The sequence below is a fragment of the Scomber scombrus genome, chromosome 22 (genome assembly GCF_963691925.1).
Source record: "Scomber scombrus chromosome 22, fScoSco1.1, whole genome shotgun sequence".
Lineage (NCBI taxonomy): Eukaryota > Metazoa > Chordata > Actinopteri > Scombriformes > Scombridae > Scomber > Scomber scombrus.
The window spans coordinates 9,910,530-9,925,835 of NC_084991.1; the positions used below are offsets into that span (position 1 = coordinate 9,910,530).

Below are 15,306 nucleotides of genomic sequence, written 5' to 3' on the forward strand. Positions count from 1 at the left end.
AGGAGGTTCTGAAGTGAAAATGAGCATGAAAATATGATTAGATATGTCTCATAGTCATCGGAAAATGCAGTTCAACAAAGATATAAAGATACTGGAAAACATTTTATAGACATGAATGATGTATAGAAGGTATCAAAATGTAAAATCTCTGAAATGCTAATTTGTTGATCGTAAAACAGCACAAATCTCGACCATACTCTGCACTGACTCTTCATGAAACAGCTATTTAATTTGAGTAAATGTCACAATTTTCACAAAGCAGACATCTCATTTTCCAGTGAGATTCATCAAATACTAACTCAGCAGGTGCCTCATCTGCAGCCAAACAGCAGCGTTTAGTGAATACTGAACATGAAAAAGCTTATGTTTATATAGGTAAATGAATAGTGCTGAAGTGAATGAGAAGTGACTGAGAAGATAATCCTATTTGTATTGTAATCTGCGAGTGGAGGCTCTGTGTGGAAAGAGTTTTTACAATCTAAGGTTGATGAAAATAATTCAGTGGATGAGTATGTGTGTAATGTTTATAATGGTACAGGAACACTATAGCTATATTTTTCTTTCAACATTATCCCTTTATAAATATTGTTTTATTGTATAAGGAATTATGAAAATGTTCGAAAGATTATTACCTTCAACTTCAGGTGCTGCCTCCTCTAGATAACAAGGAAAAAATGATTAATGAAGCTAAATTCTGCTCATTTTCAGTCAAAAATAAGACAAACACAGGTATGGTAAAAACACACAATGCTCTACTATAATTGCCACAAAAGTAAAAATAAATAAAAAATCTACAGTGTTATTTACAGACAAAAACAAGTCATAAAACCTTCTTTCACTGTCTCCATGACTGAGTGAACAAAGTATGGATTAGTGGATCAATGAGACTCGGGCCAGCAGCTTGAGGCTGGGATTTGGTCAAACTCTGAACACTATGATATTGTCTCTCGGGAGGGACTGAAACCAGTACTGTTGTCTGACATTCATTCTGAACAAAGATAAAAAAAACAGGGAATGATCACAAACTGAGCCTGTGAGCTGTGTGGAACATATCCGATATCAAAAGAAAATCTCGACACAAGAAAAATTCAATCATGTTATGTGTTTATCCAAGGAGGGTTGAATAGAGGGTTCAGTTGCCTTCGATTCAACCCTCCTTTGATAACCATGACCTGGAATCACTGAGAATCTTTACAGACATCGTTTTCTCTTTACTTTGCCTCATTTCATTATTTTTTAACCAATGTGTAGTGTATCAGCTGCTTTATCTATGTAACACCATACAAGTTAAAACACTATTGCAAGCGAGGGTTCTGTTTTGGAGTATAAAGTACTTGGTGTGCAGAAAAAAAGACATATGTGACTGATATATTATTATATACTATATTTTCTATCTTAAAATTCCACTAATTTACCCATTAATAGTGAATTTAGGTTTTTATTAATTGGTTTTTAAGGGGTTAAAAAATTGAATTTTAATGGTTGTTTGCGCTGTTTCAGGAGGTTTAATGGGTTAAAAACCACCCCTTAATTTATACCTACATAGGTTACTCTGCCATGTTGCACTGCCATGTTTGTACAGTAGCCCAGAACAGACAAATCAAACACTGTCTCTAGAGAGGGCCTTTTGTGTGTTTTGTGACCACCGTGTTTCCTACACACTTAAAAAGGAAGCGGGTATCTAGTTGGTTGCAATCTGCAACCTCACAGCTAAATGCCACTAAATCCTACACACTACACGTTTAAAAACCCTTAAATGGACCATTGCATTTTACTGTTGTAGCTAAAAGAGGTTGAGGTGTAGCCAGGTAAGTTATTTTCCTCCAGTGGGTCACAAGATAAATGTAGGAGGTTGAGAGATTATATAACTATAAAGTGTTGTTATACGAATTAACCTCTTTGGGTCTTGCATAAAAACAACACAGAGGTTTTACGGAATTTGTTACATGTTAAGCTAAGCTGTTGCTGGCTCCAGCTACATATTTAAAGTACAAACATGAAAGTAGTATCGATCTTCTTACCTAATTCATGGCAGCCAAATACAGGTTGTGAGGTAAAGAGTGGAGTACGTTTTTACTGCATATATCATAGGGCTTGTCTGACCAAATAATAGCATGCAGTGAAATACTAAATGCAACATACAGTCTTTCATCCAATACCATTTACCCAACCATAAGTCAAATTTGATCAGAATGAATCAAATCTTGTCTTGGCGGGTAGCCTTTTCACAAAACCTTCCATGCAACCGTTGTGAGAACACTAAGTATATTATAGATGTATGAACAAAACACTGCAGTACGAAAAATGAGATGGAGATCATTCTGATGAAAAAGTGAAAGTTACAGATGAAGTGTTTTATGAAGTGAAGATGAAGTGTTAACACCTAAAAAGAAAACACACTCATGTTGCTATGACTTTCATCACTGGCAGCAGACACACCAGAAACAAGACGATACACATGAAGCCATGCAGAAGCATTTACCTTCCTCTTCCTGGGTTTCTACCTCTGAGCAGACATAATCAGGTCAGCTTAGTGTAGCAATGGAGGCATGAAAGTGACATTTTGCTTTTTCAAAAACACCAAATGAATGTTCTCAAAGTTTCCTCTTACCTTCCTCCCTGAGAAGAACATAGGAAAAGATAAGTGATCAGTCTAAATCAGAAAAATAAATACTAGAAATGCTTCTAAAATGTTGTGAAGATACTTACTGGGTTTCCTCAACCTCAACAACTTCATCAACGTCAGACATCTTGGATTACAATTACAGTTACCTGAGCATGAGAGAAGACAACAGACGATGCATCAAAACTTTAAAAAACAAAGAAAAAGACCCCCCACACACTTCAATTCCCCACACAGGAGACACATTTTAATGAATTTCCTTGTTTTGAGATAATATATGAGTTTTCATGCAGAACTGACACACAGAGACATAATCACCACATGCCTCTCAATTTCTGCTTGTATTGTAATGTTTTCCCCCTGCTTTGATTCATATTGCTGTTTGTCTTTGTGATATTTTCCTCTGTATTTTATCGCCGGTAATGTTTCCACAAGCCCTCGAGATTTCTTACCCTTGGACAGATGGATTGTATTTCTCTTCTTTTCTTCTCAAGTCACTGCTTTTATCATTTGTGCAAACAACTAAACCAAAACCTTAAAAAACAACAACAACAAAAAAGTTGGCTGCATACTGTGAGATTGGAGAAATTGTAGAATTTGAAATGATTCCACCATGGGCACTGCTAGCAGAGGCCCAGGGCTTTGAACAGCTCCAGGCCTAATCCTCAGCCATTTCCTCTTGGCACTGATCAAGGCTACAGGCAGCTGACTAGAGTCTGAACAGCGCTCGAACTTCCAGGGCTGCATGAGCTCTTTAGGGACGCCTGATGCATCTGAAGCTACACATTTCATACTGACTTGGATATGTACACTCGTAAACAATTTACCAGGTGCTCAAATAGCTTTGAAGTACTAGGCTGCAAGAAATGTTCCTCATAATAAGTGTGATTTAGTCTGATAGTCATGCACATCATGTTAGCATTCATAACGTTTTTCAAAGATTTATTATTCTGTACGTTTTTCAATCACTAACTACTTCTCCATACTTTCAGTAACAGAAACCATTCAAATATTAAAATGTTTAGCACTTTAAGGACATGTATGCTATTTTCTTCTTTCTAGCATATTCCAGTGATTTTATATAATTTTCTAAAATAATACAATTTATAATGGAAACTCTATGGGAGGAATGTTTGAAAGCTGATATCTTAAAAGTGGAAATGCTTAACATGGTAAAACATGGGACCAATAGTACCACCATGTGGTCAGTTATTACATGTTTTATGTTTTGACTGCAGTATGTTCCTTGGACAATATGGATTTGGCTGATAGAAGCCACGCCCATTTGTGCGTAGAAAAAAAAAATCCTTTTTTTTTTGTAAACACATTTTTTGGTTGTTAGCACATATTTCATCTAATCTTCGCCAAACTTGGTACATACCATATTTAGATGATCCTGAATCAAACTTATGAGATCATTTTTTGGTATCGCTTGTTGTTTGTCTGTAATCGGTTACCAAACTTTTGAAGATGTGGCCTAGTGAACTTAAGGGCCATAACTCTTCATAACCAAATTGGGTTGCAGCCAAATTTTATAATGTTGTGCATACAGCCACACTGCACAAGTGTGTAACGAATGCAATATGATATTTATACTATTTATAAAATTCAGCAAAGTTGTACAGATGGGGATGTTGAAAAAGTGAGTTTAAAAAAAGCTTTGCAATTTATTTCAGCTGTCAGCTTTCACACACATTTTCCACAGAAAATGCATTTTCTCGATATTCTTTCAAAAGCAAAATAATTCAATTTGATTCCATTGCAGTTTCAGAAATCCTCTAGAATAAAATCTACTTGATTTAAGGAGGGCATTTCACCGATTTAACATGAGAGTCAGTTACTTGGCACCAAAAGTACTATTCAACACTGGAAAACAGTTGTATAATAGGCCTGTCCTTCTTTTCTTTTTATTAACAAATTCTGATTATCCACTTTGTAAGTGTGATATAACTTGTTCTCCCTCCTATGTTTATGACTTAAAAACAGTAGAGGAAAGATTTTGCCATGATTATCTTTCTAAATAATTCTTTAACTTTTTTATCTGTGAAAACAAGTAAAAAAAAAAAAAAGAGTTTTTTTCCAAGTGATCTTTTTGTTGTTGTGGTACTCATTTCGGCCACAAGAGACTGAGGGCACCACTACCCCATGTTCTTGATAGGACTTCATGTTTTCTTTCAGGTGAGTTTTAATTTCAGGTTAATGTTAGTTTACATTAGTAAGTCACCCTAATGCCAATAAAAATCAAGAAAAAGCCTTATGAGTGGGACATTTGGGGAATAGTATATTTTGTACATTTAATAAAAGGTATACACAACAGAATAAGCCCTTTGGATACATTTTAATTTCAGCAATTTAAATTAATATAATTATTTGTAAAAATGTAACTATTCACCATTTTTATGGGGACCCCTGGAACCTCCTCAAGGATCCCAGGGAGTCCCTGGACACTGCTTTGAAAACCAATGACTTAGACCAATCTAAATGCCCCTCAGTCAGCTAGCCAGTCAGCTCATTTTTCAGTCAGAGGGAAGCCCAACATAACTTGTGGAATTCCATCTTTGAGGCGTAAACCACATCGGTGAAGGAAGAGGCCATGTAAGTTTTATAGGCTTTATCTATTTATTTAATGAATAAAATACTTAAAATCCGCAACTATTTGTCTTGTTTCACAGAGGGTACAATGCTTCACACTGTTGGGGAAAAATTCAAACATGGTCAGCTGAACATAGGTAAAGTGTTATAAAGTATGAGCATATGTTGGAGCAGTGAGCTGAACTTGATTTTGTTGGCAGGAGAGAATAAGAATGTGTTGTTTGTCTTACCTCATGAATACTCTTACGTGAAACACAGTAATGATAGTACAACGTGCAGTGCATTAAAAAGACCCAATTTTGGCTCACTCGCTCAATACATTATAATGCTTGTCACATTAAGTAGTGGATTTCCCCTTCCCTTTTACTTTCAGACCTTCCCCTTTGTTTGCCATGATATACGATATAAGATTGGAGTAGAGTTATTTCATTTAAATGAATAATTATTTCTCTTGATAAAATCTATATGAAATATACGGCGTGCACAACAAGGTCCAAGCATACCTGAGGGTCCATTGTTGGCCAAGTACCTGAACCTGATAAGTTGAGGATATGACCAGTTTCCAGCTTTTCAGTATTGTGTTAGTATTTTGTCAGAGTGATATGTATATTTTTGGAGGACATAATCAAACATTTAGACAACCTGATTTATTTCAGTGTATGCAACCTCCACTCAGGCTTTTATGCATGTACCACCCAGAAGTACAGAAGTACACCCCAATTCATTATATGGGGGATATAGTTTGGTAAAAAATGTACTTGCCATGGGTGCAATTAATTCCAAAGCAGGTAATACATAATGTAATCCTTAAAATCAACTATAAAGGCACATGGTACAGAGACCTTGTGGCAGAAACCACTGGGTGGTGCATGCTTAAAACCCCAACTGAGTGGAAACATTTTTCTATTAAAGACATGTCTTTGAAACAAAATTGATACTGATGATAGGGGTCTTTTAAGCCTTCAGTTTACTGCCTGACTGGCATTTTCAACATAGAATTGGCTTGTCATTAAGCAGAGTTTGGTTTAATTATGTAATATCTTGTCTGTTGCATACAGTAAAATAAATCAGATTGTGTGAACGTCAGATTATATTCCTCCCAAAAACATAGATACAACTCTTACACAACAATGAAAATCTGGAAACATGTCATGTTCTCATCTGATCAGGTTCACGTACTTGGCCAACAATGGAACCTCCAGGTGTGCTTGGACCCTTGAGTTGTTCACACTGTATTTTGCCTTAAGGTTTTATCAAGAAAAATAATCATTCATTTAAATCAAATGAATCTACTCCAATCAGCAATAATATTATATTGTTTGCCATGGCAAACAAAGGGAAGGGGAAAACCACTACTTAAAGTAAGAAGCTTAATTATAATGTATTGAGACAGAGCTAAAATTGGGTCTTTTTAATGCATTGCACGTTGTACAATCATTACTGGGCTTCACATAAAAGTATTAGGTATGAGGTAAGACTAACAACACATGCTTATTCTCTCTCTGAGCACTTTCGTCTGCCAACAAAATCAAGTTCAGCTCACTGCTCCAATATGCTTGGATAGCTTGGGTCATACTTTAACACCTTACCTACGCTCAGTTGATCAGATTTGAATTTTTCCCCAACAGTGGTGGTCTCATTCTGCCCTCTGTGAAACAAGACAGCATCAGTCAGAGTCATAGTTGCTTTTACTGAACTATTTTATTCATTAAATAAAAAAACAAAGCCTTACATGGCATATCCTCCTTCATCAAAATGGCTTACACCTCTAAGATGCAATTGTTGGACCGCCAAGTCAAATATTGAACTCTGAAATATTAAATAAAATAAAAATTAAACTCTGGACTATTAAACAAAAATGAGCTGACTGGCCTCAAGGGGCATTTAGATTGGTCTGAGTCATTGGTTCTCAAATTGGGTTCCTTTCGGCGGTTCAAGGGGGTTCCCATAAAAATGGGGAGTAGTTCAATTTTACTAATGTTCTATTTACTAGAAGTGAGCACAATGTATGAGAATGACTATTCTGATTAGAGGTTTCACTCTCCCCCATATACAGTCTATGCTCTCTCCACGTAGCGGATGGTTAGCCACAAACAATGTTAGCAGGCTAATGGGAGTTTAGCCAACGCCTATAGCAGATTAACTATAATATTTGGCTATTAAATGAAGATATGATAGCAATGTTACATAGAATGTATGTACCTTGTGTTTAGAGTGCATAGAGAAATTAAAACTCACCTTGAAGAAAACATGAATGCGTTTAGTTCTATCTAGAGCATGGAGTAGTGGTACACTTCAGCCTGTTGTGGCTAAAATGAGTATTACAACTTTAGCCTACACAAAGAAAAAAAAGAGAGAATAATAATAATATCCTGGTAAAAAGATCCTTCTTTTTTTTCATAAACACGACAAAAAACATTTTATCACTCACCATTCAGGGCCTCTGTACATAACAGAAACACAAACAAAAATGTAGTACACAAGTACATAAATCCAGTGTTTTACAAGCTTTTTTGTTTAGTGCACAAATTGTTTAATGTACTGCTTGAAATTGTTTCCAGACTAAAAATAACAATGATTGAAGCACTTTATGAATAGTGTTTTAGAAGGCAATAAAATTAAACCAATAATGTTGCTACTCATTGACTTCAGGAGACCACAGTATGCTGCTTCCATTTTGACCACTTAAAAAAAAGAATAGTTTGATATTTTGGGAAACATGCTTATTTGCTTTCTTGCTGAGAGTTAGATGAAAAGTTGAAACCACTCATATCTGGAGGCCATGAGATCACTGCTCTCAGCCTAGAAGTAGTCTGGCATATTACCCACTACTAAAACCTCATCTTGTCGTTTTCACCTTTCAGTCTTTCAGATATAATATTACAGATATTTATTGTGCTAGTAGGTGGATATTGTTACCTTTGGACAGAGTAAGGCTAGCTCTTCCCCCTTGCTTCCAGTTTCTATGCTAAGCTAAGCTAACTGTCTCCTGGGTGTAGCTTCATATTTAGCATAAGTAAGTATGGTATCAAATTTCTTGGCATATTTCCTAAAACGTCAAACAGTCCGCAGTATCTTGCAAGTCCCCTAAACTTAATAAAAATGCAAAGCTAACTCAATGGAAATTAAATATCAATATAACAGTTGAATCAAAATACAGTTAATAAATATCTTTGACACTTGGTTTTGGTTGTATAAGTGCTACAGTACATTTAGCTATTAAGGGCGTTCGAGGTCAAAGTTTCTAAAATAGATTTAATAGGGTTGTCATTAGGTTCCTTTATATACAATATAAATATATGTATACATCATGTAAGAATACATGTCAGAGTATGGCTATGCACAACAGTCCTTTGGACCACATATTTTCCATACGCTTATAAATCAACAGATCATAAAACAATGTCTGTCGGGTTGAACAGTGGGGGAGGGTGAGGGTCTATTTTTAAGAATAATAGAGCATGCTTTTGAACAGGTGTGGAGCTCTCCTCCAGACAATGGGTTTTGGCTCACCTCACCTCACTCACAGTAAATCAATGATCTGGGACCCACATTCAGACAGGCTATTTTTGTCAGCGCCAGTTCGGTCAGCTGCGTTTTGGGGAACATTTTTACAACGAACGATACCTCTCAGGAGTTTGCTTCTCAAACATATTCCTCATAATAAAAAACAAGTTCATTCTAGTTTGTTAGTAAAAAAAAAAAGGGACTAATTTCATACACATTCTCTCACTTCCCATTTCTCCTCCTCCTTTCTTTCTGTCATTTCAAAGGGCCAGCTGCACATTCAGTCTCTGCATGCCCTATTTACACCTTTCCTGTATATATTTACTGTCCAAAAGTCATGCTTCTGTTTAAATTCTGTTACATCTCTGCTCTAGTTCACACACTGTGGTGCTTGGAGTCCCGGTGTGGTTGTTACTTGTGTCATCAGATTAAGCAGTTGACGTCAAAAGACTCACATGTGGCCGATGAAGAGAAAATATGAGAAACTTGAGAGACAGAGGAGGAGAAATACTGTAGAAGAATACCATCTGGTTGAAGAAAAGCAGTGACTGGAAACCCAGAAAGAATTCACAGTGTATGAGCACTGTCATGGCTGAGATGTTAACCGTGTATTTGCTTTAATGCATGTGGTCAGTCCATGTCTGGCTGAAACCGTGGAATAACACACAGTCTGACAGTGGCAGGAATGTTGCGGGTGCTGGTTTCGGCATTAAGCAGCATTAAGTCAAAGCCCAAAGCATGCTACCAACACAGCACTCTCAAGGGCGAGCTTAGCACCTTCTTCACCAGTGTATGCACTTCCCAGATCAGAATACATCAAAGAAAAGCCATCATAAAATCTTTAATAGTCTACTTAGGCAATGTCTGAGCCAATTTAGCATTCATGACTTTGCATGAGTAACAGCTTCCTGTTAGTGCATACTGAGCTTTATCTACATAATTCAGCATATCCTACTCAAGTTTTTGTTAAGTTTATCATGATTTAACACAACAGACACTCAAATTCATTTAAAAAGAGCAAACTATGAACTATACTTCAATGCAGATTCGATTATTGACCTTTCGCCGTCATGCACTCTGGGGTCACCATGCTCAGCTCTTACCTGCCGGGTATCCCTTGGGAGGAGATGGAATTAAAAGGAACTTCTGGTCTTATTCTTTCAGATCCAGTCAGACTCAAGTTCAATCACCCCCCACCCCCCCACACCATCATCAAATAGCATACTTAATACAGCCCTGTCCATCATGTGACCACATATCTTGTCTATGACTGGTTTGTGTTGTCAGTTCTATTGTTGGAGGCAGAATATGAGTTATACCTGAACAGGAATGCTGCCTTCTAGCGCTCCTCGTAATCTGCCTCATTCGATGGCAGAAATTGGGAATAAAACTTGTTTCCCTTCAAAGTACTTTTTGGATGGAGTTGAAGCAAACCTTATAAAATTGTTTTTTTGTGGTTGTTGTTTCTTTTGAGAAATGACGACTGCACAGAGCTGCTTTGTGCTACAGTAACAAAGTGAAAAGCAGAAAAGACTGTGTTTTAAAATCATTAATTCAAGCATCACTTTTACCATGAACACTGTCAAACTGTAAACACATCACATCTTGGTCCGTTGATTGTGATAAACATCTTCATTCAAGGTCACATTTTTCATTATTATAATATTCCTGTGGCACTTGAAAGCAGCAGAGGACATGGCAAATACTGAATCCTTTGTGTATCCAAGGACCAAAAACCAATGCCTAGAGCAAATTCATCTACAAACATTACATGTACTGTAGTTTGACTCATGTTAAGTGATAAGGCTGTGAATATTATCTCTATTATCGATTAATCTGCTGAATATTTTTATTTCTAATCTTGTAGTCTGTGAAACATCAGGAAATAGTGTAAAATGCATGAATCACAATTTCAAAAAGAAAAAATTCTAAAACCAAAGAAAAAGCAGAAAATCCATCTTGTAGAAGCTGAAATCAGTGAATTTTTGTCATTGATTGGCACATTTGTACAGGCATTCATGGTTCCCAGATGATGAATCCTGATGACTTCTAATGCACAAACACTGGGATACAAAACTATCTTGACAAATACTCTAGGCCTGGCTTATGAACAAATACCTGAAAAACAATTTTCTTTCTTAATAAATTACTTTAATTATTAATCAAAACTGCTTTGTTTTCTTTCTATTAATTGATTGATTTGATTTGTTTAATTGGCTATTTGTTTTATCAATATGTGTTACAATGGAGAATAATGGAAGGAAACTTAACAATGTGGAATATCTCAATGTCTTTATTGCTGTTGTTGAGTCAAGGGTACAATGTTTAAAACATTCATCCAGTTGGAAACTGCCCCCTTCTGTGACATTGGGAGTGTTTAGAGAGACTACAGATAGTGTGTTTTGCATAGGCTTAGCGCTACACAAACAACAAGTGTCTGGTTAAACATGGAAATAAAAGAACTTTCAAAAAAACATAAGATGGACATAAGGTTTAAAAAAAATAATACGGCATTATGAAACCACTGTATTAAAAAAAACATAAATGTCACATTAAATCACGCTTACAAATATTTTGGTCAAGCTCCTCTGCTCTTTTCAGGAGCCGTGGAATGTGATTGTCAGACTTTTGAGCAGTAACATGAATCAATTTAATGCCCCAGCAAACCGTTCATATTATCAAAGCCTGTGCCGCGCAAAACCTATGAAAGGGAATGTGCTACTTAAGACCATGTCAGTGAAAAATAAACATGAAAATCAGAAGTCTTAATATCATAAAGAGTTGCTATGAGGCGATCATGTACTGTACCTCAGCTGTCATACATGTTTTCATTGCAATCATAAGGCCAGAAGTTACATAGTGGTAAATATCCTCGTATTGTACTACTATCTTGCTATATGCTTAGGCACCCTGATTTTACTTTGTATGCCCTCAATGACAAAACTATCGCTGAGCATAAGAGTGTGCATAGAGGCAATAAAAAAGTTAAAGGTAGACTGAAAAAAAGATGGCTGGTTTGCCGAATTCCTACATTATAAAAACCTACAGTTTTTAAGGCATCTTGTGCACCTGCTTTTTAAAGAGGAATGTCTGAAGATTTTTAAAGTGATCAAACAGGTACAAAAGCTACAAAAACAGCTAGAAATAGAAAAAAAGGACAAAACACATTAAAACATAAATAAAATGACATAAAAAGATAATAAAAAAAGTCATAATGGCCTTCTGAATATTCAACACTCCTATCACCACCACAATTAACTGCCTGTTGGTGACTAGTTTCTGGATACAAAAAAAAAGCAAAATACCTTTTGTTATGAGTATAATGATGTTATATAAGATACAGTATGATAGGTCATATTCAAAACCTCACATGTGCTAACATATATTACTCAGACCATTGCTGCACTATTGGTAAGACATAATAAAAGTGAAATCAGCTAAATTCTAGAAGTGCTTATATTTCTATCCTGAAGTGGTGAACGTTGAATAAAATAGCAATGTGTGAAGCTTTTGCTTTAAATATAAATAAAAAAAGAGATGGAAAATGAACTGTATGAGGGAGAGAACTGATTTCACCCATCTCTTTGGAATGTGGACTGAAATGTTTAATTCATCTACTCTGTCTCTACCAAAACAGTCAAAATGGAGTACAACAGATAAATCTAAATTTTAATTTGTTTTTTGTTTTTTTTCTTCCTGGCAGGATCGTATAAAGTAATTAGTAATAGTAATAACAAATGTCCAAATTTCACAGCATTTTGTTTCTTTTAGAAAGCAAAAATCATTGTGCAAAGGCACTATACGTGGCAACCGTACAAAAATGTGATGCTGTTTCGGTACAGTGCTCGGACAGAGTCTCTTCTGTCCCTCCGTTTTCTTGGGGTCCCTCTTGGGATTTTGGTCATTATTTGGTATTAAAGACAAAGTCAAAGGAAGAGTCTTGGATTGTCGTGGTCCCCAGCTTTAGTGGCTCCTTCAAGACATTAATGTCCCATACCTGGCAAAAGACACAACACAAGTATATCAGCGGCTTTACTAGGTGTCTAAAGACAGGTGTTGGATAAAGACTCTGGCCTTGTGACACAAAGGGTCAAATGGAGTGAGCAAACACCATCAATCATGAAGTTAAGTGCAGTCAACATGCAGTTTAAAGGCCACTTGATGCTGGTTCCAAGAAAGCTTTTACTGGATTCAACTTTATGGAAAAAAGTGAATTTACAATTTCAATTTTAATCGTCTTTAATGTTTCATGTTTACAGTTCTTAAGATTATAATTCAATTAACAAGGCTGTATTTTAAAGGTGCATTTCAGGGATGATTAATTGATTTACAGGTCATTTAGGCTGTTAGCACTCTGCTGGGTTAGTTACTGCTTCCTTCACCTTTGCTTCACCCAGATTCCACTCAAAATTTGCACCAATCTAGATTTGCTCAAAAAGGGACTCCAAGAGTCAACAACAAAATAGTGGCAAGAATACCAAGAATAAACCCAAAATCTGTCATCAGTTAGTCAAAAAAAAAGAGTTTTGATAACATAACTTTTCATTTGGTGCCATTATCCGGTCAAAATTTTGATTTGTGTTAAATACCTGCAAACTAATTCTTTTTATTTTTTGGGCAATTTTATTGTGCACGAAAATAATACTCTTAAAATATCTTTAATGGCAAGATCAACATTACTTTGGTGGCTCATTACAAGAGCCAAGTATGTGAAGAGTGTAGGCCTGCTAACATGTGTGTGGACCATTGCGGTGTCAAGTATCTGTGAGGTCCTGCTGCCAACTACGAGCAAGAAAAACAAAATCTATACAAAGCCTTTGTCATCAGAGATAGCCAATCTGATATGGTGCGCTAATCTCTGACATACAAGCTATTAATGTGACAAATGTGAGCCTGGCAGGAACACTCCGAGAGGAAGGACTGCGGTCTGAGCAGCACAAGTGGACATTTGTGTAAGGAAGCGTACGTGCACAAAAAGAAAAGCTGAAAGGTTTTAGTGGCGTCGAGATGGCTGTTGAGTGAAGTTTACAGAGGTGAAATTGGTGTGAGCATATGTGTGTTTCTATGCGCTGAACAAGCAACACATTACACAGACATGTACGGAATCCCTCAAGGCCAAAACCCCCTTCAGCCCACTAGGGGAACAAAAGGAGGAGGCTTCACTCGGATCTAGATTTAAAATAGCAAGCAATGCTTAAGTGGCATCCTAACACGCTGTGGAAACAAAAGGGCAAACAGCAAACTGAAAAAGACTGCAGGGGGGGCTATGATAGGGTAGTTATTGAATTTGGGACACATGGTGTTGTATAAATCAAATGGTCTGTGACAAGGTGGCACATTTGGACCACAGAGTCACAGGTTCAAAGATGGCAATGTGTTTCTACTAAAGAAATGGGGGCTAGTTTAATCACAGTTGTGTACATATGAACAATTGGAAATATTCACTGGTGGGAAGCCAATGAGGGATCACGTCCTTGTAAATGCAGCTATCATTGGGCAATAGGTTGAATTCTGTGCATGTTATGACCTCTCTTCACTGGCCCGAGAAAGAATCATCTGATATCACAAAACTTAAAGTCACATGTTTTTCTGCGTTTTGTGTTTTATATCTGTGTATTGACAGCAAACTGTCAGGCTAAAACCGTGCAATTCATAGTTCATGTTTTTACTTCAACTAAAGAATTAAGCTCGCGTTTCTGGGCTGAGAAAATCCTCAGTGTTTTGGTTTCTGAAACTAATTCGAAACATGAAAAAGTATTCACCCACGAATACCCACATGCCTGCCTACCAATTTGTGTGTTTGCTTGCACACCTTTCCTGGTGACTTATAAAAACTTACCGTTGGCGACTGATTTGGTCTCCCCTCTGCCTGCCACCTGCAAGACATGAAGAGAGGAAAGTAAATACACAGCAATATGGCAGAAAGATGCAGAAATTTTGCAAAATGTACCTGCAAAGCCTCCTTATTACAGCCATAGGCAATTTCAAAGCAGCAAGCACTTTCTGTACTGTACATCCACTTCTGATATAGCACTTCCACCTATACAGACTGTTGAACCTATCCAGATTCTCCTTCATTGTGCTGCTCATCTTGCCTTCCCTGACATCACAGCATAGCATGGTTAGCTAATGACAAGGTCCCCAACCACTACCTTTCCTGTCCAGGGCCCATTTTACGTCAGTGCACACCACCGCCTGGTGCCCTCCAACTCTACTACACACTTTGGCGGACCACAGCCTCCAGCCTGTGCTGCAGCTGTTGGCTGAAGGAACACCAGGGTAGGACTGAGGGAGGGAGCAAGGAAAATGTGTAAAAAATGTAAATGGGTAAATGGGACATCCTTGTCATACTCCTTTTTAAAGAAATGAGGGATTTCACCTCTACTAAGCCACTCTACAAACACAGCCTTATCTATGCATAGAAATAGAGATAAGACAATTTATTCATGTCAGGTTTAGTCAGACGTGTTTGAAAATGTAAGGCGATAACAATGATTCAATACCGTCCAACTGCCATTGCGCAACTCAGCAAGGAGTCTTACTCGTAACAAATGCTGTAAACAGTTTCTCCATTAGGGCAATAA

General features: G+C 36.9%; 1 protein-coding gene across 5 annotated transcripts in view; it reads right to left on the reverse strand.

The window, feature by feature from the left end:
* Positions 1–11,000: 11,000 nt before the first annotated feature.
* The window catches only part of cald1a (caldesmon 1a), a 52,476-nt gene continuing 48,170 nt past the window's right edge, over positions 11,001–15,306 (reverse strand). For all 5 annotated transcript variants that reach the window (XR_009927844.1, XM_062443776.1, XM_062443774.1 and 2 more), the window contains 2 exons: positions 14,562–14,598; positions 11,001–12,719 (listed from right to left, as the gene is read on the reverse strand). Coding sequence is in view for 4 of the 5 variants with exons in the window: in XM_062443776.1 (XP_062299760.1) it covers positions 12,706–12,719; positions 14,562–14,598 (51 nt within the window). In the remaining variant the exon portion in view is untranslated. The remainder of the gene's footprint in view (positions 12,720–14,561; positions 14,599–15,306) is intronic.